We start from the raw sequence: 26,721 nt of genomic DNA on the forward strand, positions 1-26,721 counted from the left end.
CCACAATCTACAGAGCTCTAAGTGACCTAGCCCAGCCTCCACCTCTCATCTCATTTCCTCTCCTTCCCCTTCGTGTACCAGGCCCCAGCCAGTGACCTTCCAGTTCTTCAAACCCAACTCGCTCTTTCCTGCCTTAGGGCCTTTGTGCCTGCTGTGACTCCTCACCTGGTGGGTTTAGCCTAGAACTTCCAGCTCTTGGCCTAAAACTCACCTCTTCAAAGAGACCTTCCTTCCTGTCCACTTACCCTATCATATCACCCTGTCTCTGCACTTAGTTACGTAGTTACTGTTTGTTTATTGTGGGTCTCCCTGGTTTTCCCGACTCTGCCCCAGGCTCTGAGGGCCATCAGGCCAGTGTCTTGTCAGTGGTTGCTGCCCTGGCACCAAGAATGTAAGAGACGCTCAAACATTTGTTGGTTGAAATTCGCCTTTCTGACTGAATAGGGGGAGGAGATGTTGGGAAGAGGCTGGGGAGAGGAGGGAAGGCCTGGGAGAGAGGCAGGAAGGGAGGAGTTAGAGGAATAACAACAGGAATCCTCTGCCCACCTTCAGATCCGGACACCTCTCATCGTGGCTCCGTCGCAGATTGTTGAACACACCTCATTTATATGCTTAGTTTTCAGGTGTTCCTGAGATGCCTCAAATTAATGGATTCCCAGCACCAGTTATACAGGGAGATTTGATGCACCTGACTTATAAAACATCTGGTAGGAAACCTGCAGCTCCTGATTCTTCAGTGTTCCGTGGCCATGAGTGAAGATCCAAATGAAGAAAAACAAGATCCTTGGCTTGCAGACATTTGGGGATGTCTTTAGGGAGATAAAACAAGCTATGGAGAATATTTTCCTGTAAAGGGGAATACGTGACATAATGTAAACTCCAAAGCACTTGTTATAATCGAAGGAAAACTTATTTTCTGTATGCTGTAAGCACTGGCCCACTCAGTCTATGAACACTGAGCTGAGTCCCACCCACTATGTGACAGGTGTGTAGACCCTCAAAGTGACTTGTTTTTAGAATGAGTTTTAGTGTGCAAGCCTCTGTCTTTTCTCCATCACTCTCTAACACATGACTTTAATTTCCAAGTTTCTAAGGGAAGGGGCTTAAAAGTACTGGTTGGTCACACACCAACTTGGCCAAAGTATTTCCAGATCAGATTATAGAGCGGTGGTTCTCCAACCTCCGCAGGCATCATCATCACCTACAAGTCCTGTTAAACCTCAAATAGGGCTCTGAGCCCAGTTTCCTGAGTGCTTGGGCCTGGCGTGGAGCCTCATCATGTGCGGGTTTTCACAACTTCCCCTGTACCAGTGCTGCTCCGGGTTGGGGACCACGTTGTAGACACCAGTCTCTTGACTCCCACGCCAGCTCTTGGAGATGAGGATGGTGGCCAAGCAGAGGGCAGCAAGGGCTGGGGGCAAAGGTGTTCCCCTCTTGGGCTCCATCTGGTGAGCCTCTCTGGGTGGGGGCGGGGCAGGTGGGACGGACCACAGCTCCCGCGGTGGCTGGGCCCTGGTCCTCGGGGGCCCTCCGCACAGGCACGCAAAGCCGCGTTCACTAGGCAGGCTGGACGCTGCTCAGGAGGTGGTTAACCCGTTTAAGAAAGAAACAGCTCCTGGGCTTGTGGGCGCCGCCAAGGCACAGAAGCTGGATTCTTCCCGCCGGACTCGACCTGGCCTGGCCGGCAGCGGTGGGAGGAGGCAGACTAGACCGAGGGGGGCCCAACAACCTAGCACTGCCAGAGCAAGGTCGCCAGGATGGCGTCACCCAGAGGCTAAGGTCACCCGGGCAAGCTCAGACAGCTCCCCGCGCTCAGGGTCCTTATCAGCAGAGCAGAGCGCTGTGTGTGGATTGAAAGATCATGCTTCCAAAGTGCGTGGGCCTGGCACACAGTAAATAAATGTCAGCTATTATTATTTACTGAATGAAAAGAATTTGCCCTAAGTCAAAACGGCGGGTTGTTGGCAATTATATATGGTCCAACCTAATATATTGCTGCCGATTCAACTTTAAAATAACACAACTTTACTATTCCTCTTTCAGTATCCTGAGATTGCAGGCTTAGCTTAAAAAATGAACTATTTTAACTACTAACTCTGTGATCATAATTTTCCTGATCTTGTCCATATTGTGCAACCAAAAAAAAAGGTAGAATCAACTGGAAGCAGAGTTTGGTGCAAATTAGCAACTATCCTGTTCATCCTAACAGCTTCTGACTTCTTACTGATTGCCTTTTTAATGAGTACATCTTATCAATTTTGAATAATAAAATAAGACGAAATACTGGGGTACCTAGGTGGCTCAGTCGGTTAAGCATCCCCCTCTTGATTTCAGTGCAGGTCATGATCTCATGGTTCATGAGTTTGAGCCCCACGTGGTCGGGTTCTGCACTGACACTGCTTGGAATTCTCTCTTTCTCTTTGCCTCTCCCTAACTCATGCTCACTCTCTCTCAAAATTAAATAAATAAGTAAATAAATAATAAATAAATAAATAAATGTTAAAAAAACACAACACAGTACCTTTATGTTGAATACTGAACTTTGGTGTAGATGTCTGAGAAAATAGTTCTTCTCAAACATCTTAAATTATTGAGAAGTCTAAACTCTTCATTTTATAGATGAGGAAACTGAGGTGTGAGGAAGGAGAAGTGAGCCTCCGGGGGAAGGTTGTGTTAGGAAGGCACCTTTGACAAACAGGTCCCGCCAGAGCCCCAAAAGCAAAGTTTGGCTCAGGGTAGGCTGGTAACCAGCTTCTCAGGGGACATACAGGCTCTAGCCCTGGGGCTCCAGCCAGCAGTGTCCCCCCTTCCAGATGACAAGGACAGCTCAGTTGCTTCAGACATGACCCAGGGATGGAGCAAAGGGAGCTGGCAGAGGCCACCCCAGCCACCTGCCATCCAAGGCTGCACAGCTTCCCAAGGAGATTTTTTTTCTGGCGCTACAGCGACTCCCAACACCCCTAGAATGACTATGTCAGGGAACCAACCACTCGGCCCCCCTCATGTGCCCAGCACTGAGGTTCAAGGAACAAAGATGTGCTCAGGAACCCTCAGGTCACGGGGGTTTACTGTGAAGAGTTGTGAGACCAAGAACTGAGGCCAAGTGGAAAGCCAGGCCAGAGGCCGGGAGGGGCCGCAACCCCAGGCCCTGAGGTCTGGAACTGAGATGCTCCCACCTCCCATTCTAGCTCTGGGTTCTGTCTCAGGTCTCTCAGCAAGCGGAGGTTTTAGTCTCTGCCGCAAAAGGTCCCCAGGTACTCACCCAAACTGCTCCTGTCTTCCAGATTCTGCTCCTGCTCCCCAACTGGGCCACGCACTGTGCCTGTTTGGGGAGAGAGGATCTCACAGGGGTCAGAGAAGCTCACAAGCCTATGAGGCCAGGTGGGTGACATGTCCTTAACAGGTCTCTTGTGTGAATTTATTCAAGTCTTTAAGAAAACAACTTAGTGGTTAATATCTAGGTTCCTCTTGTCCATCCCTGTCTAGAATGTGTGAGACATGGTGTGGCAGACAAGCTGAGTCAAGCAGATTGGGTTCAAGTTTTAACCTCAGAGCTCTCCCGGGGTGGGGAGGGGGGGTGCGGGGGGTGACCTTGGGCAAATTGCTTAATTTCTCAAAGCCTCAGTCTTTTACTACCTGGAAGTTCTCTGGTGCCAGATATGTTTCAGAGCCCAGAGGCACAGAGTAGGTGTTTAACACATGACAGCCCTTATCCTTAGGCCCCTCGGTGGGAAGGGGTTATCCTGCCCCCACACTTGTTCCACTTGCCAGGTGCCTTATTATTTCTGGTGAGGCTGTGGGGAGACCTGCTGGTTGGGCCCCTGTGGTCATCACTGCTGCCACTCAAAATGGAAGAGGAAGCTGAGACCTCTGAAGCTAGGAGGGGGGCAGTGATTTGGAAACAATGGTCACATCCCTTTAGGGAAAGGTCCTAACTCAGATTGAATGGTTTTTCTGTGATTTTTCTGGACCCAAAATGCATCCTATGGAGGCTGTGCACCTGGCTCCCTGGGACCAGCCTTGGGGGTGAGTGGTGTTTTCTGCCCCAGAGGTTTGGCCATCATAGCCAGAGGGGCATTTCCACAACCGAGGAGGGCAAAGGGGAGGAATCTTGGCTGAGGCAAGCCTTGGGGCAGGTGGCTATCACCTCCCAGCCTGCAGGCCTCCCCTGGAAGATGGAGCACCATTCCTGCCAGCCACAGCACGGCCTACCAAACCCCAGATCAAGCCTGATTTCTGAATGTCTTCAAAACCCCCAAGATCTGGGCCCACAGGCTCCTAAAACAATAATCACCAGAGCTGAATGGCAGCCATTGCCCCCTTAGGCTGCCTTTGTGGGTGGAAGGGAGCATGGAGATAGGTAGGAACAATACAGTCCATGATCTGAAGGAGTTCAGAACCCCAGAGGCTAATGAGATCATCTCAGAGATAACAATGCACATAGGGTGAGAAAGACCAGAGGTTTAAGAGGATGACAGAGCGACAGAGGAGGTGGTCTCCCATTCCAGTCTGGGGGTAGAATGGAAAGTGCATCAAAGAAAGCTTCCCAGAGAAGGTACATAGAGAGTAGGCCTCAAAGGATGCACTGCATTTTTTTCCCCATAATGAAAACACTTTATTTAATTTTTATGATCATAAAAATACATAGAAATTCCAAGCAACATAAAATACTGTGAAAATTTTAAATAATGCAGAATTCCATCCTGCTAGGGCAACCATAGTTAACAATTCAATCAACATTCATTCCATATATATAGTTTTATATAAACTTACACCACACTATACATGTAATTCTATAGCCTACTTTTTTCACTTAAAAACGTTTTCCTTGTCAATGAATATAGCTATGTATCATCTCCAATGACTGCACACCCAATCGTATTATGTACCATAATTCATTTAATCCCTTCCTGCTGTACAGAGATTGATTTCAATTTTTACAACCATACACCTTGCTAAGATGGGCCCCTTTGCACAGGCTTCTTCATGGACTTGGTTTCTAGACGTGTCTACAGGAATCCCCTGTGAATGTTCTGACACGTTTACCAGTGCCTTCCATCTCCATCTACTTCCACTCCCATTCAGACAGGTGTAATTCTGAGACTGAAGAGAGGGATGGGAACCGAGACAGGGCATGTCAGGTACAAAGCCCACCATTAACAAAAGGCTCCTTAGGCCTGGGCCGCACAGAACTGAGGAAGCAAAGAGCATGAGCATGTTTGGGGGCAGTTTCTGTCAGGGGTCGGGCGTTGTTGTGAAGCGCTAGGACATAAACAGGAAAGCGAGCGGGAATCCTCTCAGAGAACACTGGGAGTGCCAGGTGGCAGAACCTGCAGTTGGAGATCATTCAACCTTGATCTATCTGGTGCCTATTTCGAGCCCAAATCTTTGCTGGGGACCATGGAGTGCCAAAGACGTACCACTTCGGAGAGTTGACCGTTTGGCAGAGAGCGCCAAAATCAACCACACATCTGGTGCCACAAGACGTTGGCAGATGACGCACACACCCTTCCCATGGCCAGTAGACACGGATGAGTGGTTCTCACCCATTTCTAACTCTCAGCTCGGGCCCGACTCTCCCCAGTCATGGAGCGTCTCTCCCCAAGACACTTAGCCAGTGTCTCCAAAGACAGGGCATTCAGTTCAGGTGCATGACAATTGCAGCAAAGGTCTGTTCTTCTTTGCTCCAGGAGGGATCACCATCATCTTCCCCTTTCCTCCTGCTCCCCTAGGCTGCTGTGGAGAAAATTCCACCACTTTGGGACCTGATGTCCCTCAAAATCCATGGTTTCCACTCCCATTTGGGCCGTAACCATGCTCAGCAACGGACACTCCTCCATCACCATGCTCTCTCTTCAATCACTTCCTGGTCCCATCCTTAGCAGATTTCATTATCATCTCTTGGTTTTTAAACTTTAAGCTGCAAAGGTATTCTTTATTTTCTTTGTGGTTCCCAGCTATAGATGCACTCAGAATGAAAGTCTTCTGGAAAGAGTTCAAAGTTACAAATACCTATGCGTGACACTTTCTATCATTCCCACTTCTCATTTAATCTGTCACTCAGTACTCATATTGAATGCTGAGGTCCCTCCAGCTCAAAGTGTCATGCTCTAGACTCTGAAGCCCAGAGATTCTTTGGGGAAATAATGCATGGGGAAGTAGGGAAGTACAGACTCATCTCCACACCTCTTCTCTAAACCACTTGACTCAAAATAGGAAAACCAGGTATCTCTATTTGAGAACACTTTAATTACCAAGCAGGTGACCTATATTCTCTGCCCCACCCTGTCTTCCTTCCCCACGCCTCCTTGCTTGGCAGTGAGGCTCCCTGCTCTGTGCATTTGTCCCCAGACACAGCTCTGATGGCGATTCCCTTTCTCTCCTCTGAATTTTATTAAGATGCCAAGTCTGACCCACCTTTAAATAAAACAAAGCCTCCTTTCACTAGGTTTCTCTCCCACCTCTCAGCATGGGCCTCCCTTCCCATTCAGAGGAGCCTCTTATGCTACATGACACAGGCAGCACTGACGGCTTCTGCTCCCATCTGCTCCAAACCTACTTGGCCTTGTGTTGTCTGTGTCATTAAGGGCTCCCTTCACTGTCTATCCTTCCCCCACCGCCCCCTCCCAGGGGGAAGCATGAACGCAGTCCCCCACTACCACAAATTATGCAGTCGAGTTCCCCACTTTTGGGGAAATCGCAGGGGTCAGCACATCCAGAGTGCAATGGATAAGCCTCGCCCTGGGGGAAACCACCTTCATGATCATGGTATCTTCCCTGCTAAGTATTCTTCACTGTCTATCCCGAAATTCCAGCCAGAAACCTGCAAGTCAGGCTAGCTCATCCCTCAGGCCTCTCATCAGATCAGTGACCAGCTGTCCGGTGGTTCCACGTCCACCTTCTGAGCCTCTCCAAGAGACCATCCCTTCTGTCCTCCTCAGCAATCTGGCTGGCTGGGATGAACATGGCTGCTCTCCTTGCCTCCAGTCTGATGCATCTAAATCACAAATGTGAACATGTTATTCCCTGCTTGAGTCCCTTCAGTGGGTCCCCACCCTTCTGGGTAATTGTGCCAAGTGCTTCACAAGTTGCATCAAGCAGTGTGATCTGGTTCCTATTTGTCACTCTCTGTGGGCTGCCCAATGACTTGACCCACACCATACCAAGCCACCTACATTTCCCTAGATGCCTACCTCCCACTGTCAAGAGACAGGGAGGTAGAATGGGCCCAGCAGAAGGGGCAAACGCCTCTTCACCTTTAAGCCACAGTTCAAGCATCCTCTTCTCTACAAACGTCTTCTTCCTGAGGCCCCAGGTAGAATGACTCTATCTTTTGTACCACTGTGCAGGCCTTGGGCTCAGTACCCTTAACCTGTTTGCTTTCTCAGTTTCCATGTGTGCAAGCTCTGTACAGAAATGCACAGGCCTGTCAGCCTCCAGTGCCAGATGCTAAGGAGGAAGTTCTGAAACCACAGTCCATCCCAAGGAAATAATAGACTTGCATCAAGATGACCAGAGGATGGAATATAACAAAGCAAGGATAAAGTTTTACAATTAAGTTTCTTTGGAGAAGAGTTACAAGTATGGAAAAGGGAGAAGACTTAGATAAACCCAATGGGGTTAGACTGTAAGGATCTGTGTGAATTCATGCTTTCTAATATCTAATTCTTTATGTCATCTCTCTCTCTTGCTACTGCTATATATCTTTGTCTTTCATTACTTTCCTGCTCTGCCAAAAGCCTAGAAGCAATGACATTGCAGGAGCAACGAGCACGCTCAGCACGCAGATCTTGGTTTCTATATATACTTAATTCTCCATTAAAAGAAATCAGGACTCTGTGGAGAAATGGCTGATTCCAGAGCTGGGGCAAGGAAGATATAGGAGAGGCCTGAAACATTTTATTATGCCAGAAAGTAAGAAAAGTGTTAAAAAAAAAAAAATGAAGGGGACAGGTTAAAAAAATCATCTGGGATGATTTGAGAATCAAAGTAAATCAAAGCAAGGACTTGCAATGCATTTTGAGTAAAATAGGAATCCATTCATGCATACTGATAAACAAGGAGATTATAAGTAGAGAGAAAGGATGTTTTTCTTTAGTAGAATGCCAACCAGTAAATGTAGACTACGGAGCCAGAAAAGCACACTGGAGAAGGAACAAAGTATTTACATGATCTCAAAGTACCTCCCCACAAATTTCTTGTCAATTACAAAGGGGAAAATAGTAATCAAGTGATCAGAGTTAACTTCAGCATTAACGGGACCGACATCATGTGCCAACTTAAAAAGCTCTGAGGACGCATCACCTCTGTGATGTTCCTGTCTAATTGCAAAACCCTAATATAGTCACACGGAACCGTGAGGCCAATCCAAGTCAAGAGATATTCTACAGAATACCTGGCCTATATTCTTCAAAAATGCCAAGGTAATGAAAGGCAAAGAAAGGCTGAGAAACTCTTCTGGATTAAGAGAGACACAAGTGATCGCATGTTACAACTAAAGGTAACACATGCTCCTGAACCAGGAAAAAGGGAATAGCTATAAAGGACACTACTACTGGCATAACTGACAACATTTAAATATGGACCATGGGTTATGTAACAGTATTAGTTTACTGTCAAACTTCCTGATTTTGATAAACATACTTATGGTTGTAAATTATGAGAGATGTCCTTGTTCTTAAGGAAATGTATACTAAAGATCTGGGGGTAAAGGGGCACAATGTCTGCAATTTACTCTCAAATGCTTCAGAAAATACAATATGTAAATATAGATAATAAATCATAAAGCAAATAAGGTAAAATGTAAACACTTGGTAAATCTGGGTAGAGGCTAGATGGGAATTCTTCGTGATACCCTGTAACTTTTCTAGAAGATTTAAATTATATTAAAATTTAAAATTTACCAAACAACCAAGAATCCAACAACAAGGGATGAGTCAGAATTATGGTACAAGCACTCTGTGGAAGCCTTAAAATTACATAGCCTTCTAAATAAAGTTTGTGAAGATATGTAACAATAAAGAAGAAATGCTTACAAAATATACAGTGCTGAATGATAAACGGATACAAAATATTTCACGTGGGTATTATTACAACTGTGCAAAAGCAAACGCAAGACTGGAAGGAAAAAAATCAAGAGTGTTAATAAAGATATTGGGGGATAGGGAGAGACTGACTTTTTCTAAAACAAAACAAAACAAAACAAAACACCCAACTGTTGAAAAAAATACTTGCCAGCACTGCACCCCCACCCTGGATCCCTGCCCCCACCAGGCTGGTGCACTGGAAATCAGTGCTGTTTACTGCATTCTCTTGCCTCAGGCTGTCCCTCCCCAAACCTTAACCACCCACCCAAGAGAACTAACAGAGCAGGCCTGGAATGCCCACAGAAAGGGGCGTCTCTGGGGCTGGGGGGTGGCGGACAGGAGTGGCGAGGTTCCATGGCAGGCAATCTGCCAACCCTGCCCCACAGAGCAGCTTCACAGACCACTCTGATCAGCCAGCTTAAGCAGCTGTGGACACAGCTGAGGGGAAGCCCAGTAACAGCACATGTGAGACTCCAGTCTCCCTGGCCAGGCCAGGACAGAGACCCCTTTGAACGCCCTTGGCCTAAGCTGACAACACTCGGGCCCTGTTGTTGGCATGCTACCTCCTGGGCACAGAGAGTAAAGCTTCTTGGAACCTCAAAAAGTTTAGGAACTCTTGGATGACCTGATCTAGAGGCAGAGTGCTGGCTCTGTTCTCAACGGAGATAAAGTGTTAAGTCCTTATCAGCTCTTTACACTTTTAACAGGAATCGGTCTACTGGGGACTTGGCAGAAAGAAGTTCAGAACAGAAGTCTGCTATCAGAGGGCAAGACTGAGAGAGCCCTGGGCAGCTAAGGGAAACAGGGTAGGAATAAAAGAAAGTCTGCCTCCTTCGCAGGAGAATCCATTGTCCCTCTTACTATAAGAGATGTCTTTACAACTCCTTCCCTAAAAAAGTAGGAATAAGAATTAAACAGGTTAAGAGACCCTCAGAGTACGTAGCAGAGGTAGATAGAAAAAAAGAAATTCTAGTCCCATAGGGAAGCAGCAGCAAAAGCTTAAACTCCTGTGGAGAGAAACTTACTATACCTGGGCAACTTCTTTGTTCGGAGTATTCTGGACCTGTTTCCCAACTGCTCCCCAGCCTAAAGCAAAAAGCACCACCATTCCGAGTCACGTGACCTGATTTTAAAATATTTTATTACATAATCTTTTCATGGCACCATCAGGAGTAACAGAAAACGTTATTCCCAGTTCCTAACCACATCCTGAAAAATATACATTTGTATTTATATATTTATATCAATACTCCACCCCTATCCCCTAACTCCACCACCTAGTGTAGGTCTTTTGCTTAAAGCAAGAAACTATTCTCTCAGGTAAGAAAATATATATGGAAGCTAAATGAAGTAATGGTTAGAATGGGCACAGGTTGGTCGTGGGGGCAGGGAAGAAGGGATAAAGTCCAGGCTAGGCAGGATGCATCACTGGAGTCCGGCGGAGGTGGAGAACAGTGTATAAAAAGGCAGCGTCAGGCAGGTGGGCTCTGGTGTCCTTGGTCCATTAGGAGATGGCCTTTGCCTCAGGAAGGAAGGCTTCCCAGTACTTTGCCAGCTGCAAAGAAGTGGGGACAATAAGCAAGTGCCCCCACCTAGTGGCAGAGACTGAGCCTGGGAGGGGAGCAAGCACAGTGTCACGCACTCCCCCGTGGTCTCAGCCACCCAAAGGGAGGCCAGAGCTGAGGCCAAGCTGAGGAAATGGCTAGGCTGAGAGTGGACCCTGGGACAGATTGGCCAGGCAGCCAATCTTACCCCTCTTCAGAGGAAGCATCAAGTACAAGGGAAATCTCTAAAGACAGTCCTGCTTCTGCCCTGGAGGAAGTATCCCTGTGGGGGCTACAGCTTTGCCCAGCTCAGTTAGCTCCTCACAATGGGATCCACTGTTCAATACAACGATTGGGTCTCAGCCTTAAGAGGGTTAGGTGGTACCATGGGGGGTTACAGGGAGAGGTAGGGTTTGTCCTTAAAAACTAACTTATTGTAGGATTAGGGCTACAATATCCTGCTTGGCAAAAGACCCTATTAGATTCTCCATGTTAGAGCAATACAGCCAGCCCAGCTCATCCCATCACCAAAGCCCCAGGTAGGCAGCTGGCCTCTGGAGGAGGCATAGAGAATGAAAGTCATGCATAACTTACATACCTGCTGCTGTGAATACAGGAGTGTCTCAAGGTACTTGATCACGTGGTTTTTAAAGTCCTTGGATTTTTCTTTCTATAGGAGACAGGATTCTAGACTGATCATCCAGACAGTTGCTCCTACCCCTCTTGATGGGATGGAGTTTATTGCTGACCAAGGCCAAACACAGCCCCAGAAACTATAGCTAGCAGCTGGAATAGCTATAATTTCCAGCCAAATGGTTTCTGCCAAGGACTTGCAAGGCTTTCTTGCATGGTGGGCAGGGGATGGGAGGTGGAGGAAGACAGGAGAAAGAAAAGGGAACCAGAGGACACAGGAAAGTTGCAAGCTTTAACTTCTCTGGTCCAGCAACAAGTGTAGGACAGCCACTCTGCCTCAGAACATAAATGTGAACACACACGAACACACACACACACGGCCACGTCTGTTCACAACTACCAGGTCACCGGCACTTTCATCGGTCTCCCTACTCAATAGACTTGAACAAAACCAACACCACCACTAAACAAGGCACTGCACACTTGTGAGAAGTAGGATATTCTATCTCACCTCAAACCGTATCACTTCTTTTCGGACCACAGTTGAAATCCTTTCAAAGTCCCTTTCATACTGAGTCACCCGAGACTCCCACTGGGAAGAAAGGGAACAGAAAGGATCACTTAATATTATGGTATCATTACTGAGTCTTTACCTTTGGACAGCAATTCTACATGTGAGACCTCAGTTGGTCATTATGTCTGTTTGCCCCTCTGGGTAAGATTAGAAACCATATGGACATTCAGTGTGTAAGTCTAAGTCTAGGTGAAGGCCATCTGGCTGGAAAAGAGATGCTGTGTACTCCAGGCAAGGCCTGGTCTCAAAGTTCTGGCACCCCAAAGCCCCTGGTTCAGGTACCCACCACAAAGGCTGGGAGTTCCAGAGAACTGAATTCAGTTGTTGCCATACTGAATCGCCTTGGGAGTTTTTCACAGACCCACCCACGACCCCTCCTGCAGAGAATTTGATTTGTTAAGTCTGGGTGGAATGGGAAGAGAGGAAAAGGGCCAGGCCTCAAAGCAAGCCTGGACTCATTCTCAGAGGCTTCCCCAGCAGCCACAGTCCTTTAGACTCAATCGGCTCTCTCGCCTGCTGTGGGGTTTCAAGCATCTGGGTGGGATGGGACCCGGGCTCTTCAGGAGCCAGTCTGCCCTGTGTGCCTCACCTCTAAGATCTCGTCCTTGGCCTGCTGCAATTTGTCAGGTTTGTTGGCCCAAAGCAGCCGAGCCTCAGCCTCCCGCTTCTTCTGCAGCGTCGCCTGAGCATCCTGCCAGCGCTGCCACGTCTTCATACGTTGGTCGAAGGCAGCCTGTGGGGGTGGGGGTTGGGGAAGAGCACAACCAGCCCTTCAGGAGCTCCCCTGGCTCTGCCTGGGGTAGGGCTTGGGGGGCAGGGGGACTCCCTCCCAGCAGCTGTGCTAGAGAAGGACTGACCAAGGGCAGGTTCTGCAGCCGTGTGTTAGTGCCCAGCTGGAAGCTTCACATCAAAAAGCACAAGCTTGGGTAAGACTCCTCTCCAAGCCTCCAGTGGGGCGGTGCCATGCTGCTTCATGCTACTTCCAAGGTTGGATGGCTGGGAGCACAGCAGGTGGCCTGATGCCAGTGCCCAGTTCTATGGCTTCTGAACTGCCTCCCTCAGATTAGTCTCTGGGTCTACATACTTTTCCTGATCTCCTGCCTGCCATGTGCCAGGAACTAAGAATACAGTGGGGAATGAAACACGTGGTTCTACTTTTATGGAGCTTGTTAGAGGTTGACATATATTAATAATTGCAAATAAATAATTACAAGTATGCAGAGTACAGAGTAAACAAGCAGAAGATCTATCTCAAAATAACAAACCTGGAGACCTAGCTTAGTCTGGGAGATATACCAGGGAAGCCAACCTAAGGAAGCAACCTTTAAATTAACACCCAAATAGTATACAGGATTAGCTTAACAAGTCTTTAACTAAATACTTGAAGCTACCATGGGGACACACACGGCTTCCATCCCATCCATACATTCAACTGATAAATCAAGGCCCCCAAGAAGCTCCCCAACGTCCACTTGCTGGTTTTCCCAGTTTCCAGTTCTTTTCTCTTTTTTTAAGATTTTTATTTTTATTTGTTTTATTTATTTTTTAATTTTTTTTTTCAACGTTTATTTATTTTTGGGACAGAGAGAGACAGAGCATGAACAGGGGAGGGGCAGAGAGAGAGGGAGACACAGAATTGGAAACAGGCTCCAGGCTCTGAGCCATCAGCCCAGAGCCTGACGCGGGGCTCGAACTCACAGACCGCGAGATCGTGACCTGGCTGAAGTCGGACACTTAACCGACTGCGCCACCCAGGTGCCCCTATTTATTTTATTTTTAATTTTATTATCATTTTTAAGTAGGCTCCACCTCCAGCGTGGAGCCCAATGTGAGGCTTGAACTCATGACCCTGAGATCAAGACCTGAGCTGAGATAAAAAATCAGGTGCTTAACTGACTGAACCACCCAGGCACCCCTAAAGATTTTTATTTTAAGTAATCTCTATACCCGTCGTGGGGCTCGAACCCACAGCCCTGAAATCAAGAGTTGCATGCTCTACCGACTGAGCCAGCCAGGCACCCCAACCCCTCACCGTTTCCAGTCCCTCGATCACATTTCCAGAGGACAGTTATTGGCGTAACCAAGCCATCCACCACCCCCACTGGCTTAGTAGCTTCAAGAGGCAGCCTGGATGAGAGATCTGTACCTGGGGTCAGCCTCCCAGCCCTGCTCCAATTTGCTCTCTGCAGAAGTTTTCTGGATGTTTTCTAGGTCTCCTTAGGGCAGGCCTTTGCCAAAGTTTGAACCTTAGGGAGTGAAATGCCACCAAATTCACCTTCCCCAGCGTTGACTGTCACTGCTGTTCACTTGCAATTTCTAAGCAGCTCTCAATGTCAAAGTATAGGTAAAGGGTAACCTCGTAAGACTCAAGCCTAACCCTCTGGGCTAAGGGTGGTACAGTTCCAGGTTCAGGGAAGAGCATAAAACAAATATCTGCTCATCTCCCCAGCCCATCACCCTCTCACGATTATGAACAGGGCAGGTTAAGGGTCTCTAAGAAAAGCCCAGCTTGCAGTTCTGCACTCAAGCATGTTGCCTCAGTCCCTACATGGAGCTCTAGGCTGGGCCTCTCTCATGCCTGGGGGGTCACATCCAAGAGCTATGCTCTCCTGAGGCTGCAAACGATGCCCCGCCTCTGAAACTTTCCCAGAGAGGGCCCTTCCCTAAGGTAGTGCTCCAGCCTTCATAGTCTGACCAGTTCTACAAATTCCAAAGCAGGTTATTTTTCCAGCCTCTTATCACTCTGGAGTTAGCAGCAAACCAAACAGCTGAGGGAGACAATGAGCGACCTCACAGGCTTTATTGAGCAACTCTGCCACAGAGGAAATGAGAGCCCTGGGAGCAGCTTGGTTCTTGACAACACAGGGGCTCCCTGGTCGGGGAGATGCTGGGGATGGGGAGTGAGTGTGGCTCTGTTCCAACTTAGAGGCTCATCCTGGTCCCAAGCTGGAGAAGGAGCAGATTCAGTCCCTTATAAGGCGGGCACCAGGATCCCTCTTGGCTCTTTCCTCTGTCTCAGGGAGACCATGCGAGAGCTAGTATCACTGCCCAATGAAGCTGCCTCGGCTGCTCTAAAGGGTCATGGGAAACCAGACTGCCCCAGTTACCAGGAAAAGAGGTGAGGTGCTAGATCTGAGAGGTAGGCTGCAGTGTTGTTATCAGTGTGGTCAGCACAGCACACAAAGGACTCTGGTGACAAGCTCTCTCAGCCCTGTGGCCACACTCCTCCATGCAATGCCAAGACGATTCCGTGTAGTTACCTGACTGCCCACATTAGAGGGACAAGTGGAAGCCAGTAAGAGCTCTTACGAAAGGCAAAGCCGCCGCTTACTGTTAAGGAGGCAAAGACCAAAGAACTGAGGAGTCATTGCTCCAGGGGGCCAAGACAGCAGGTCTGTAATAAGCCTCATTTGAAGAAAGGAGCATAGATGACTGTGTGCAGCTGTAGCAATAAGGAGGGGCCTACCTGAAAATTCAAGAGTAGTCTTTTCTCCAAATGCATTTTAAAAACTGGCTGTAAGGCCTCAAAAATGACATAGTGATAACTAGCTAAAAGTTAAAATGGATTTTTTGGTTCACAAGATACCTTCTCTCTTGAGAGTAGAAAAAAGTTACACCTACTTTCAGCTATAATGGATGAAAATTTCTTGGGAAGGGGAAAAGGAAAACAAAGGCAAATTAAATAAAGGGGAGGAAAAAGAGGAAAGCAAACAGAAGCTTACACGGACTATGGCCAGGAGACGAATGTAGTCACTCAGGAGCTCAGCAAGAAGGAAGAAGTCATTGTTGGCCTGTTCCTGGTGAAGCTGCTCAATTTTTTCTTCCACCTCAGCCAGCTGGGAGAGTGCCCGTGACAGTGCTGTGTTGTCCTCAGAGCTCCCAAGCATGGCTAGACTCTTTGCAAACTGGGCTGTGTTCAGTGCGAGCTCTGGAAGGAGGAAGACAGCAGAGGCCTCTTATCTCAAAACGAAAAGGGACAAGTCAGCTGGCATTGCATGGCATGCCTTAGAAATGCTGCCTTCTGCATATCTAACAACTGTGGGCTCTGCAACCCAGTCACTTACACCACAGCCAACTGTACTTAGAAAAGTGAGGGGAGTGCAGTGTGGTCACACGAGCAGGGAGAGACATCTGCTGTTCTAAGTTTCACCAAGTTAAGGCCTAGCCTACTTGGAAGCAGCAGCTTCAATATTCCTGGAGAACTAGGGGCCAGTTAATACAAACAGGCCAAAGGAATGATTCTAATTTTTATGTTAAAGCTCATTGTTAGTCTATTTGCACGAGAGTGAATGTACGTGCACACTGCATAGTCTTACATGTTCTAAAGCAGGACAAACTTTTTTTCTAGGAAGGGCTAGATGATTTAAGCCTATGGATCACATAACGGCCTCACTTTCTTTTTTCACTCATCCCTTTAAAAATGTAAAAGTCATTCCTAGCTCACAGCAACAGGCCTAGGGCTAGGTGTGGCCCATGGGCTGGGCCATATTTTGCCAATGCTCACAATGGCTTCATTTTAACACTTTTCTGCTTGTTTTGATTTCTGTTTATTACCATGCTTGTTTGTTTATTTAAGTAAGATTCATGCCCAGTGTGGAGCCCAATATCGGGCTTGAACTTATCACTCTGAGATCAAGACCTGAGCTGAAATCAAGAGTTGGATGCTTAACTGACTGAGCCACCTAGGTACCCCTGATTATTACCATGTTTAAGGCAGAGAAGGAAAGCATTCAAACTTGGCAAATTTTACTAGCTCTTAGACAAATCTCACCAAAGAAACGTGAAGAAAGGTTAGGAGACATATATGGTTTCCCTGAATTTACATATTGTCCATTTGACCATGTAGCTAAAGTATGTGACATCACTTTGGATATAAGCCACCAATTCAAATCATACCAACTAAAGTCCATGTCCCACGTGAAGCTGTATGTGAGGCAGTTCCCCTGTACCCCTCCCAGCTAGAAGGCACAATGCTCACAGTGGCTGAGTCATGTTTCCTGCCAGGAGGTGCAGGGCGTATCTTTTTGATGAGAACATCAAGGACCAGGTGGGCTGAGAATTTCAACTTGAATGGCTGACAGGGTTGGGAACAGCATGCCCTCCCACCTATAGCTCACTGGAGACATCTCCAGCTCCGAGTGCATTTCCGAGGTTGTTACCTTTTCTATGGTTCACCAGAGTTTCTACAACAGCATGCAGCTTCCGTAAGCGCTGCTCTTCACACTCTACTTCCTGGAGCTTCTCCTCAAACCACTGAAACACACAAGTCCAGATCTTTAATGGAGGGGAATCCTATAGGCATACAGCACAGGGTTTCCTTAAGGGACTGAATTACCTTGAAAGATAAGTCTCTAATCTGAGAAATGTCAGGATTTCTCAGGGCTTCTGACCCATAAGACTGAGGGGCAGGGGAAGCCGAGAGGCACAGGGCTACTCACAATGTCTGATTCATTCATCTTGATGGTCATTTTGCTGACTGCGTCCGTGGCTTTGTTGAACATCTTGAGGAGACCAGCGCCACTCAATGTCTGGGTACCCACGGCGCGTGGCAGCTACAAGACCAAGAAGGCGGGGATGGCAAGTTATCTTCTGCCCCTATTTTAGGTTCAGAAGAATTAGTATCCATCAGATGGCATGCCCAAAACTTGCCAAACAATTATTTGAAATGCAGACTGTTGTTTTCAAAGGCAGTTAGACACATCTGTAACTAGCACATATAGAAAGAAAAAAAAAAATCAAAGGACTATGTTTAACATAATAACAAAATTTTCATTTTGAGATAGGGTACAGAAAGAAAATACAGTAAGATTGTTATGTAGCCAGGTGACCTCATGTTGAGATGGTCTGCTATCCCAGGCATGAACTGCTTAAATACCAAACATGCTTTTGTTAAAAGTTACGAGATCCTTTGGATAAGCATACTCTACACACAGCTGGACTTAAGGTCTTGAGAGGCTCTAAAGTTGTGCTGTGATTCCATTTGAACAAAGGTCTAAGGACAGGAGCATTATTTACTCAGATTGGGGTTACTTTTAGGGATGATCTTGTTAAGCCAACCATGCCAAACATTTAGAAACAATTTGGTTGGTTCAGTCTTACCACTTCTTTCCTAAAGTATGAAAGGAATGCTAAAGAATCTACAGTAAATATATTATACGACAGTGAAAAATTAGATTTTAGTGCTCAGGACGGTTAGTCAAGTAATTCTCAACTTGGGGCCATTTTGATACGTAGGGGACATTTGGCCGTGTCTGTAGATAATTCTGGTTGTTAAAACTGGGGTGGAGATGCTACTGGCATCTAGTGGATAGAGGCCAGGGATGCTACTAAACTTACAACACACAAGGCAGCTCTCTACAACAAAGAATGATCCAGCCCAAAGTGTCAATAGTGCTGTTGTCAATAAACCCTGTTTTAGGGGTATGAGGGAGGGATGAGGGGGTAAAAGGGAAAAATGGATACAGGAACCCCAGAGGAGGAATGAAAAGATTTAATCACTAAGTAAAGACATTTTAATTAAAAAATTTCATTTGGGGGGGAAAAACCACATATAGCTAGTACCATTTTCTTCATTAACATAATTCACACTGTATGCAAATTAAGTAAAAATTAACAAGTAAAAACACGGGGGCACCTGGGTGGCTCAGTCAGTTAAGTACCTGACTCTTGGTTTCGGCTCAGGTCATGACCTCATGGTTCCTAAGTTCAAGCCCTGCATAGGGCTTTACGTTGATGGTGTGAAGCCTGCTTGGGATTGTCTCTCTCCCTCTCTCTGCCCTTCTCTCGCTTGCTCTGTCTCTCTCTCAAAATAAATAAATAAAAACTTAAAAAAATAGTTAAAAAAATTAATAAAAGTAAAAACAAAATGAAAAAATAAATACAAAATGATAGTCCTATCCTGTCACTTATTTCCTTCTACTTTTCTTTCATATGGGATACAACATCATTTGATTCCAGTGTTGCTTTTGATCTTTACTGACTAACATGTTCCTATAGCTCTATATACCTGCTATTTCAAGTTTCACATTTTATTTCATTTTTTAAGTTTATTTATTTTCAGAGAGAGAGAGGGAGGGAGGGGCAGAGAGAGAAGGAGAATCCTAAGTAGGCTCCATGATGTCAGCGCGGAGCCCCATGTGGGGCTTGATCCCACCAACCATGAGATCGTGACCTAAGCCAATATCAAGAGTTGGATGCTTAAGCAACTGAGCTACCCAGGTGCACCAAGTTTCACTTACTATTATTATTATTTTTTTTAAGTAAGCTCTACACCTGACATGGGGCTCAAACTCACGACCCCTCAGATCAAGAGTCACATGATCCACCAAGTGAGCCAGCCAGGAGTCCCATGTAATTCTTATAATATAGATTTCCAATGAATATATATGAACGCTTCTGTATACTTTTTGTTTTATGATGAGAATAAAGTATTTGCTGTATTGATATATAATACTTAATTCTTCAATTATTAGCAATTGGGCCATCTCCAGTTTTTCACAATCATGAATAGCCTACGCATAGCCTGTAAAACAGACGGTCTACTTGAATCAACACTTTTGCTATATGGCAGCTCTGTGGTCGGTGGTAATTGGTTTTGACTTAATGCCCCCCAGCTCCTTGCACAAAATAAGCATTCAATTTGAGCCAAGTCATAACCTATGAAAGACATACAAAGGACTTGCCAAAGAGATCACTGTGTTGTTCCAGTAAAACACCAGGGTGCAGTCTGACTCCTGAAACCAGTTGCTTTTATTTTATTTATTTATTTAAAAAAAATTTTTTTTTCTTTTCAACGTTTATTTATTTTTGGGACAGAGAGAGACAGAGCATGAACGGGGGAGGGGCAGAGAGAGAGGGAGACACAGAATCGGAAACAGGCTCTGGGCTCCGAGCCATCAGCCCAGAGCCTGATGCGGGGCTCGAACTCACGGACCGTGAGATCGTGACCTGGCTGAAGTCGGACGCTTAACCGACTGCGCCACCCAGGCGCCCCTGGAACCAGTTGCTTTTAGAGTGCCTAGGTGGCTGTCAGTTAAGTGATCAACTTCGGCTCAGGTCATGATCTCACAGTTCGTGAATTTGAGCCCCACGTCAGGCTCTGTGCTGACAGCTCAGAGCCTGGCGCCTGCTTCGGATTCTGTGCCTCCCTCTCTTTCTGCCCTTCTCCTGCTTGCACTCTGTCTCTCTCTCTCAAAAATAAATAAACATTAAAAAAATTAAAAATAAAATATAATAAAATAAAATAAAATAAAATAAAATAAAATAAAACCCGTTGCTTTTGACTACAGGCAGAACTTCTTTTATTTCAAAGGCTGAAAACTACCTGTCATTCTTGAGGGCTTACAAATTAAGACACAGTCTTATACTAGGTTAAATGCATATTGAATGAACTAGTTTCATTTCACTAGAGGCAGGTATAAATTATGACATTCAGTTTGTACAATACTAACCTCTTCTTTTTCTAAGAACTCCCTGACATCAGGATCCTGTAACATGGTAGGATGATTCACAATCCTCTGAAGGTACCTACAGGGTATAAGCAGTTATCTGGTTAGTCAACCTGGCCTCACAAGGTTTTGGGTGTCAAGCGTATGTCTTTCATTACTTTAAAATGTGCTCAGATAAGGCACTTAAGTATGACTCTGCTAATAAGCACAAATTCATGTTCTTCACATTTCCAAAGAGAGAAGAAAAGTAACTGCTCGGAAGGAGACCTCAGAGCCAATTATATCTGACTGCAAGAGAGAATATCATTGTCTGCTCACTTAGGGTGAGGAAAGAAAAGAAGATGGTCTGTTCCTAAGGTGGGAAGGTCAGAGACCAAGGAAAGGTTAGAGAGCTAAGAGAGGTGTGAATCTTTAATTCAGTCAAGTCTCATCTCTACTAACTCAAGTGAATGTTTCATAATTAAGTCTGTTTCAGCTTTTCACTTGTTCTTATGTTACTCAGGAAAATGGATGTATGGCATTTACCTTTCTAGAGCGGCCCTCCGTTTTTCAAGAAATTCTGCAGAAGAGGAATCTTCCTTCCCAACTTTTACTTTTGTCATTCCTGGAATGGAATTTAAAAAGTAAAAATAACTGTAAATCATCATGAATTAAAAAACAAAACAAAACAAACAAACACCTGTGAGAAAGCCCACAAAAGGAAAGGCAATGAGAACAGCATTACTAAAACAACCAGAGGCCACTTCTACACCCCTACGTTGCGAGGAGACAGAACAAAAGATTCTTTACATGAGAATCATTTTTTGAACTAGTCTCAAAGTGCTGAAGGTTCTCAACTCTGGGACTTGCAGAATATTATATGTTTTCTAAAAGGGCCACAGGACTCTAAGTCTAGATGAACAAACATCAACTGATGGCAATGGGAAGGTTCCTCAGCTCCCCCAAACCTCCATCCAATTTAGTACATTTCAATCTGGAGGAATTAGGAATCATTTAAGACTCCTGATACCAATACAAACTCAAACACCACACGTGCACGCACACACGCACACACACACACACACACAGAGCTGTGAAAGCTCAAAGCATAGCCTCCTACTGCACCCAAGGGAAGAGTACATGTCAAAACATGCTATTTCTCTAGGCCTCATGTGATTTACAGGAAAACATTGGAAATATTTCTTTCCTAACCATAAGATTCCACAGTTAAGAGAAGTATTCTCATATACTAAGTAGAAAGTATATTGCAGAAAGAACACAAAGGAAAAAATCCAGGCAGAATTAAAGACCACATGCTTACCTATTAGGCTTTTCTCGGGTGGAGGAGGGACAATAAAGCCATTCTGAGAATGTTTCTCCGAAAGCTTCTCGTAAAGACCCAGAAAGTCACTAAATCTTCTTTTCACCGCAAACTGTTTACTCCTGAACATTGGTAGGCTCGTCTTGGGGACAGAAAAAACACAAGGCGATATCATTTCAAATAGAAGATGAGTATCTGTAAAGTCATCTGGTTGATGTGAAAGGAGTTTACTTCCCAGATCCCTGTCCTTTAGCCACCTGGCAAATAACTTTCTCCAAGGCTGAGATTCTTAAACCTTCTGAACTACAGTCTCCTCTGTCAGGAAGTCTACAGAGCCCTTCTCAGGATAAGAATATTAAATGCATAAAACAAAATGTATAGCATTACAAAGGCAACTAATTAAATTCAAATCCAGTTCTCCTTCCAGGTTGAGAACACTTGTTCTAAAAGGAAACAGAGGGGGGCGCCTGGGTGGCTCAGTCGGCTAAGCGTCCGACTTCAGCTCAGGTCATGATCTCACGGTCCGTGAGTTTGAGCCCCGCGTCGGGCTCTGTGCTGACAGCTCAGAGCCTGGAGCCTGTTTCGGATTCTGTGTCTCCCTCTCTCTCTGACCCTCCCCTGTTCATGCTCTGTCTCTGTCTCAAAAATAAATAAACGCTAAAAAAAATAAAAAAATAAAATAAATAAATAAAAGAAAACAGAGGTTGAAGTCTAGTTTAAAGAGGAAATCTATGGTCACCTACAACCCATTCATCTTGCACTGCCTTATTAAGGGTATTTGCCACTGGAAACAAAAGACAGACTAGAGGGGGGAGGATCAGGTGAAATATCTACACTGTAGACACTTTAAACTCTAAAGTGTCACAGGATCTAGAACTCACAGGGGGCAGGCCAACAAGTAGTAGTAAGACAATATAAAGGAAACTTCTAGCAAAAAAGACGAGGCCTATATCATAATGACAGATCATTTAATACTCACCAGGTAGGCAAAATCTAAGGAGGCTGTCCTTGCCAGTTGTTAGCAGGGGAGTATATCAATGGGAACTTTTACACACATGCCAGTGGGAGTATAAATTGGTACAAAGACTTTTTTAAAAGTTTGTATTAAAAAAAAACAGAAACAAAAACAAAAGTTTATATTCCTTTCCTCAACATCTGCTCTATCTAGTACCCTGGGGGACTCCTCCTGTTTTTATACACTCTAGAGAAACTCTTCTACGTGTGCACTAAGAGACATGTGCAAGAAAGGTCGTGGTTCATAATTACAGAAACTGGAAACATGCCAAATATTCACAACAGGAAAACAGATAAATATATTATGCTATAATCACACAATGGACTAACTACAGCTACACACAACATGGATGGGTCTGAGAAACAATGCTAGTAAAGAAAGCGCGATTTTCAGCATGATGCCGTTTTTATGAAACTTAAGGACAAAGCAAAACAGCATATTGTTTAGAGATACATATGTGAACAATTTTTATAAAGGAAATGAGAGACAACTCAGGAGAGTGGTTGTCCTTAAGGTGTGAGGCAGGGGATATGACAGGGAGAAACACGCAGGCAGATTCAATGGTACTCATCTTAAGACTGGTGGTAGGTTCGGGGCTTCATTTTTTATGCTTCATAACCTGCATACAACATTGTGTAAGTTTTGTATGCATTAATGTTATATAAAAAAGGAAGACCAGACCTGAGGGGTAAAAGGGCAGGGAAAGTATTAAAAGAAGTTCCACACAGGAAACCTCATAAGAACTGACAATTTTTAAACAGATGACATAGTTTGGGGCAATCCACCAAACTAGTTCTAAGCCACAAAGTTCCTACAAAGGACGGGAAAAATGTCAGAGATACCACATGTCTTAATAAAACTTACAAAGTTTCACACTGAAGTGTTAGCTCTCTGGAAGAAAAGTGGAAAGGCTCAGATGAGATTACCAAAGGGATGCAGGCTTGCTCCATCTTGAGTAAACTTGAAGGAGGATGTTGGCAAAGAAACTAAGGAAATACCCAGAAATAATCTGAATGATGACCTTCTTGGTATAAACACCCAAGTCTATTAAGTTGGTTACCAGCTGGGTCGCTTGGACTCACCTGTGTTGTAACTTTGTAGGCTACATAGGCATTCATACCATCCCCTGTGGGAAAACAAGAAAGCGTGAGAGGAGTATTCTGCAAACTAAAGCAGTGCTGATCTTGCTAATATCTAACCAGGAATCATAAACCACAGGGACCCTGTATAAGAAGAGACACTTGTTTCATCTCCAAGCTTTATAAACTATCCTACAGTCTCCTACTTTGCCTTAAGGTCTTTGCGGCACATATCATGCCCCCACGGATGCTGGCGGGGTCCCAGGTTGAGTTAAACAAGAGAGTCAGCCCCCTGTTCCAAGGCCAGGCTCCATTTATACCCTTCACAAAGCAGCACTGGATACTGACAATCCATCGGTTGTTACCATGCCAATATTTGGGCTGGTTATACACATCTGTCTAAAATCAAACAATTCTCTTGCTGTATAAAGCAGGAGGAGAAGGAAGCAACTGATGTAAAAGGAAACAAGCAGTTCTACCCTAAGCTAGCTCTGGGCTCGGTTTGCTCTTTCAGAAATACTGTCACGGACCCCTCCATTGGTGCTGGGGGACACTGACCTCTCTCATCTAGCATGTTCATCCAGAGCAAAGGGCCTGGCAGGAAGACGCTTCGGCTGCCTGATGTCACACAAATCTCTTTCCTGGAGGAATTATTTTTCTGAAAAAGCCTTTGACTGTTAAATAATTTAGGATTCAAGCAACTGTTTTTCTCTGTGGTAGTGTTCTGACCTAGACCACTTAGGGACATAAAGGCACCATTGACTCCCTGAGCAGTGAAAAGACATACAGTGGACTCTGACAAAGCTCCAGGGCTAGAATGTGGTGTTTTGGGTTGGTTTTGTTCCGTTCTTCCCCCACTCAATTCTTCCTCACACCAAACAGAAAAACCTAGGTCAACAATTACTAGGTGCTTATGATTCTGAACTGGTCCTGGGAGAGGGCCCAGGGGAAGAAGGTGCAGTACTGGATCGGCAGGGCACATACAGCAGGCAACCTGGTTTCAAAGAGACGGCTAGGAATGCCTGTTTTTAAAAAGTACATAGAGAAGTTGGGGATTATACAGGAAGGAAGGGCTTATCTTCTCTACCTTTCTAATACTACCAAAAGGGTGTACGTGAAACAGAAATCATACACTAACCCTTAGAAATTACTGCGTATCAATTACCACTGTTAGTTCTCCTTTTTTTTTTTTTTTATTAAAAAAATTTTTTTTTCAACGTTTATTTATTTTTGGGACAGAGAGAGACAGAGCATGAACGGGGGAGGGGCAGAGAGAGAGGGAGACACAGAATCGGAAACAGGCTCCAGGCTCTGAGCCATCAGCCCAGAGCCTGACGCGGGGCTCGAACTCACGGACCGCGAGATCGTGACCTGGCCGAAGTCGGACGCTTAACCGACTGCGCCACCCAGGCGCCCCCTGTTAGTTCTCTTCTAACCACTACATCACCTAACACTACCAAGAACATTTACCACTGTTAAAAGGAAAAAAATCTAAATTTACTTTATAGAAAAAGTATTCAAAATTTCATTCAGAGGTCATAGTCAAATTTCCAAGTGGTCAATCCCGTAATTTAGTGCCTGCAAAAAAGGAAGCCTAAGTGCAAACATACGTAACACCTAACAGCAAAGCAAGATCATCAGTTTGCCAGCCTATCAGCTGCTTTTACTGAGGCAATGAGTGAGGGAAAACATACCTGCATGTACACACAGAGTTCATAAAATATGGAAATGGGCTAGTAATACAGCAGTTTTAAATTTACATTAACTTCCTAAATAATTTCAGAGAGTTGGAGATGGCATATGCAAATTACCATGGCTCTAAAAAGCACATCCTGGTAGAAGTGGGATCCTATTTATTTATTTGTTTGGTTTTATTTTTTGTTTTCACTTTTCAAAATGTTTATTTGAGAGAGAGAGAAAGAGAGAGAGGGAGAGAGGGAGAGAGAGAGAGAGAGACAGAGAGAGAGACAGAGAATGAGAACACATGCGCAGGGGAGGGGCAGAGAGAGAGGGAGAGACAAAATCCTAAATAGGCTGCACTCAAACCATGGGACTCCATCTTATTAACTGTGAAATCATGACCTGAGCCAAAATCAAGAGTCAGATGCCCAACCGACTGAGCCACCCAGGTGCCCCAAGGTTTTAAGTAATCTCAGTGTGGGGCTTTAACTCATGACCCTGAGATCAAGAGTAGCATGCTCTACCAACTGAGCCAGCCAGGCACCCGGTTTCTAATTATTTAGATGTGGGAAGGAGAAGCACATGTTGAATAAACAGCCCACACAAATAGAAGGTGTGGTTGTAAAAATCAGGTTTTTTTGTTTTTTGTTAATGTAATCTCTACATGCAACATGGGGCTCAAACTTACAACCCTGACATCAAGAGTCACATGCTCCAATAACTGAGCCAGATAGGGTGCCCCAAGATCAGGTCCTGAATATGAACATGCTCTAAGCAGCTGGTTTCTTGGCATCAACGTGACTAAGAATTTAGACTATGATAAAGGGAATGAAAGCTTATCACCAAAGGGATCTGTGTTTAAATAAATCTGATCCACAGGATGTTTAAATTACTGTTATGGAATGAATTCTGTACTCCTAAAAAGATATGTTGAAAGTCCTAACCGCCAGCATCTCAGAGTGTGACCTTATTTGGAAACAGGGTCTTAAAGAAGCAATCAAGTAAAAATGAGGTCAGTAGTAGTGGGCCCTAATTCAATATGACTTCTGTCCTTATAAAGAGAAATGTGGACACAGAGATAGACATATATAGAGGGAAGACAATGTGAAGACGCCCAGGTAGAATGTCATGTGACAATGAAGGCAGAAATTGGGGCAATGCAGCTACAAGCCAAGGAATGCCTGAGGCTCCCAGAAGCTAGAGGAGAGACACAGAAAACCTTCCCTAGTGCCTTCAGAGGGAGGATGGCCTTGCTGATACCATGATTTCAGAATTGTGAGCAAATATATTACTGTTGTTTTAAGCACTCTATTTGTAGTACTTTGTTACAGAAGCCGTAGGAAACTAATATACCCCCTCCCTC

The 26,721-nt window shown here is 45.2% G+C and overlaps 1 protein-coding gene and 1 non-coding gene across 4 annotated transcripts in view; both read right to left on the reverse strand.

Annotated features, from left to right (window-relative positions):
* Positions 1–6,627: 6,627 nt before the first annotated feature.
* Positions 6,628–6,788, reverse strand: LOC122469873. The gene has a single exon (XR_006293752.1). It is a non-coding gene; the product is annotated as a U1 spliceosomal RNA (small nuclear RNA).
* Positions 6,789–8,149: 1,361 nt separating this feature from the next.
* Positions 8,150–26,721, reverse strand: part of SNX1 (sorting nexin 1) — a 42,405-nt gene continuing 23,833 nt past the window's right edge. For 2 of the 3 annotated variants that reach the window (XM_043555199.1, XM_043555198.1), the window contains exons 5-15: positions 23,682–23,725; positions 21,585–21,726; positions 20,810–20,888; positions 20,288–20,363; positions 17,276–17,389; positions 16,997–17,090; positions 15,560–15,765; positions 12,427–12,570; positions 11,775–11,855; positions 11,229–11,300; positions 10,211–10,641 (exon numbers count right to left, since the gene is read on the reverse strand). In XM_043555199.1, coding sequence (XP_043411134.1) covers positions 10,591–10,641; positions 11,229–11,300; positions 11,775–11,855; positions 12,427–12,570; positions 15,560–15,765; positions 16,997–17,090; positions 17,276–17,389; positions 20,288–20,363; positions 20,810–20,888; positions 21,585–21,726; positions 23,682–23,725 — 1,103 coding nt within the window. In that variant the 3' untranslated portion in view covers positions 10,211–10,590. Of the gene's footprint in view, positions 10,173–10,210; positions 10,642–11,228; positions 11,301–11,774; positions 11,856–12,426; positions 12,571–15,559; positions 15,766–16,996; positions 17,091–17,275; positions 17,390–20,287; positions 20,364–20,809; positions 20,889–21,584; positions 21,727–23,681; positions 23,726–26,721 lie in introns of those variants that run through there. The other variant, XM_043555200.1, reaches the window with a different exon arrangement.

The sequence above is a fragment of the Prionailurus bengalensis genome, chromosome B3 (genome assembly GCF_016509475.1).
Source record: "Prionailurus bengalensis isolate Pbe53 chromosome B3, Fcat_Pben_1.1_paternal_pri, whole genome shotgun sequence".
Taxonomy (NCBI): domain Eukaryota; kingdom Metazoa; phylum Chordata; class Mammalia; order Carnivora; family Felidae; genus Prionailurus; species Prionailurus bengalensis.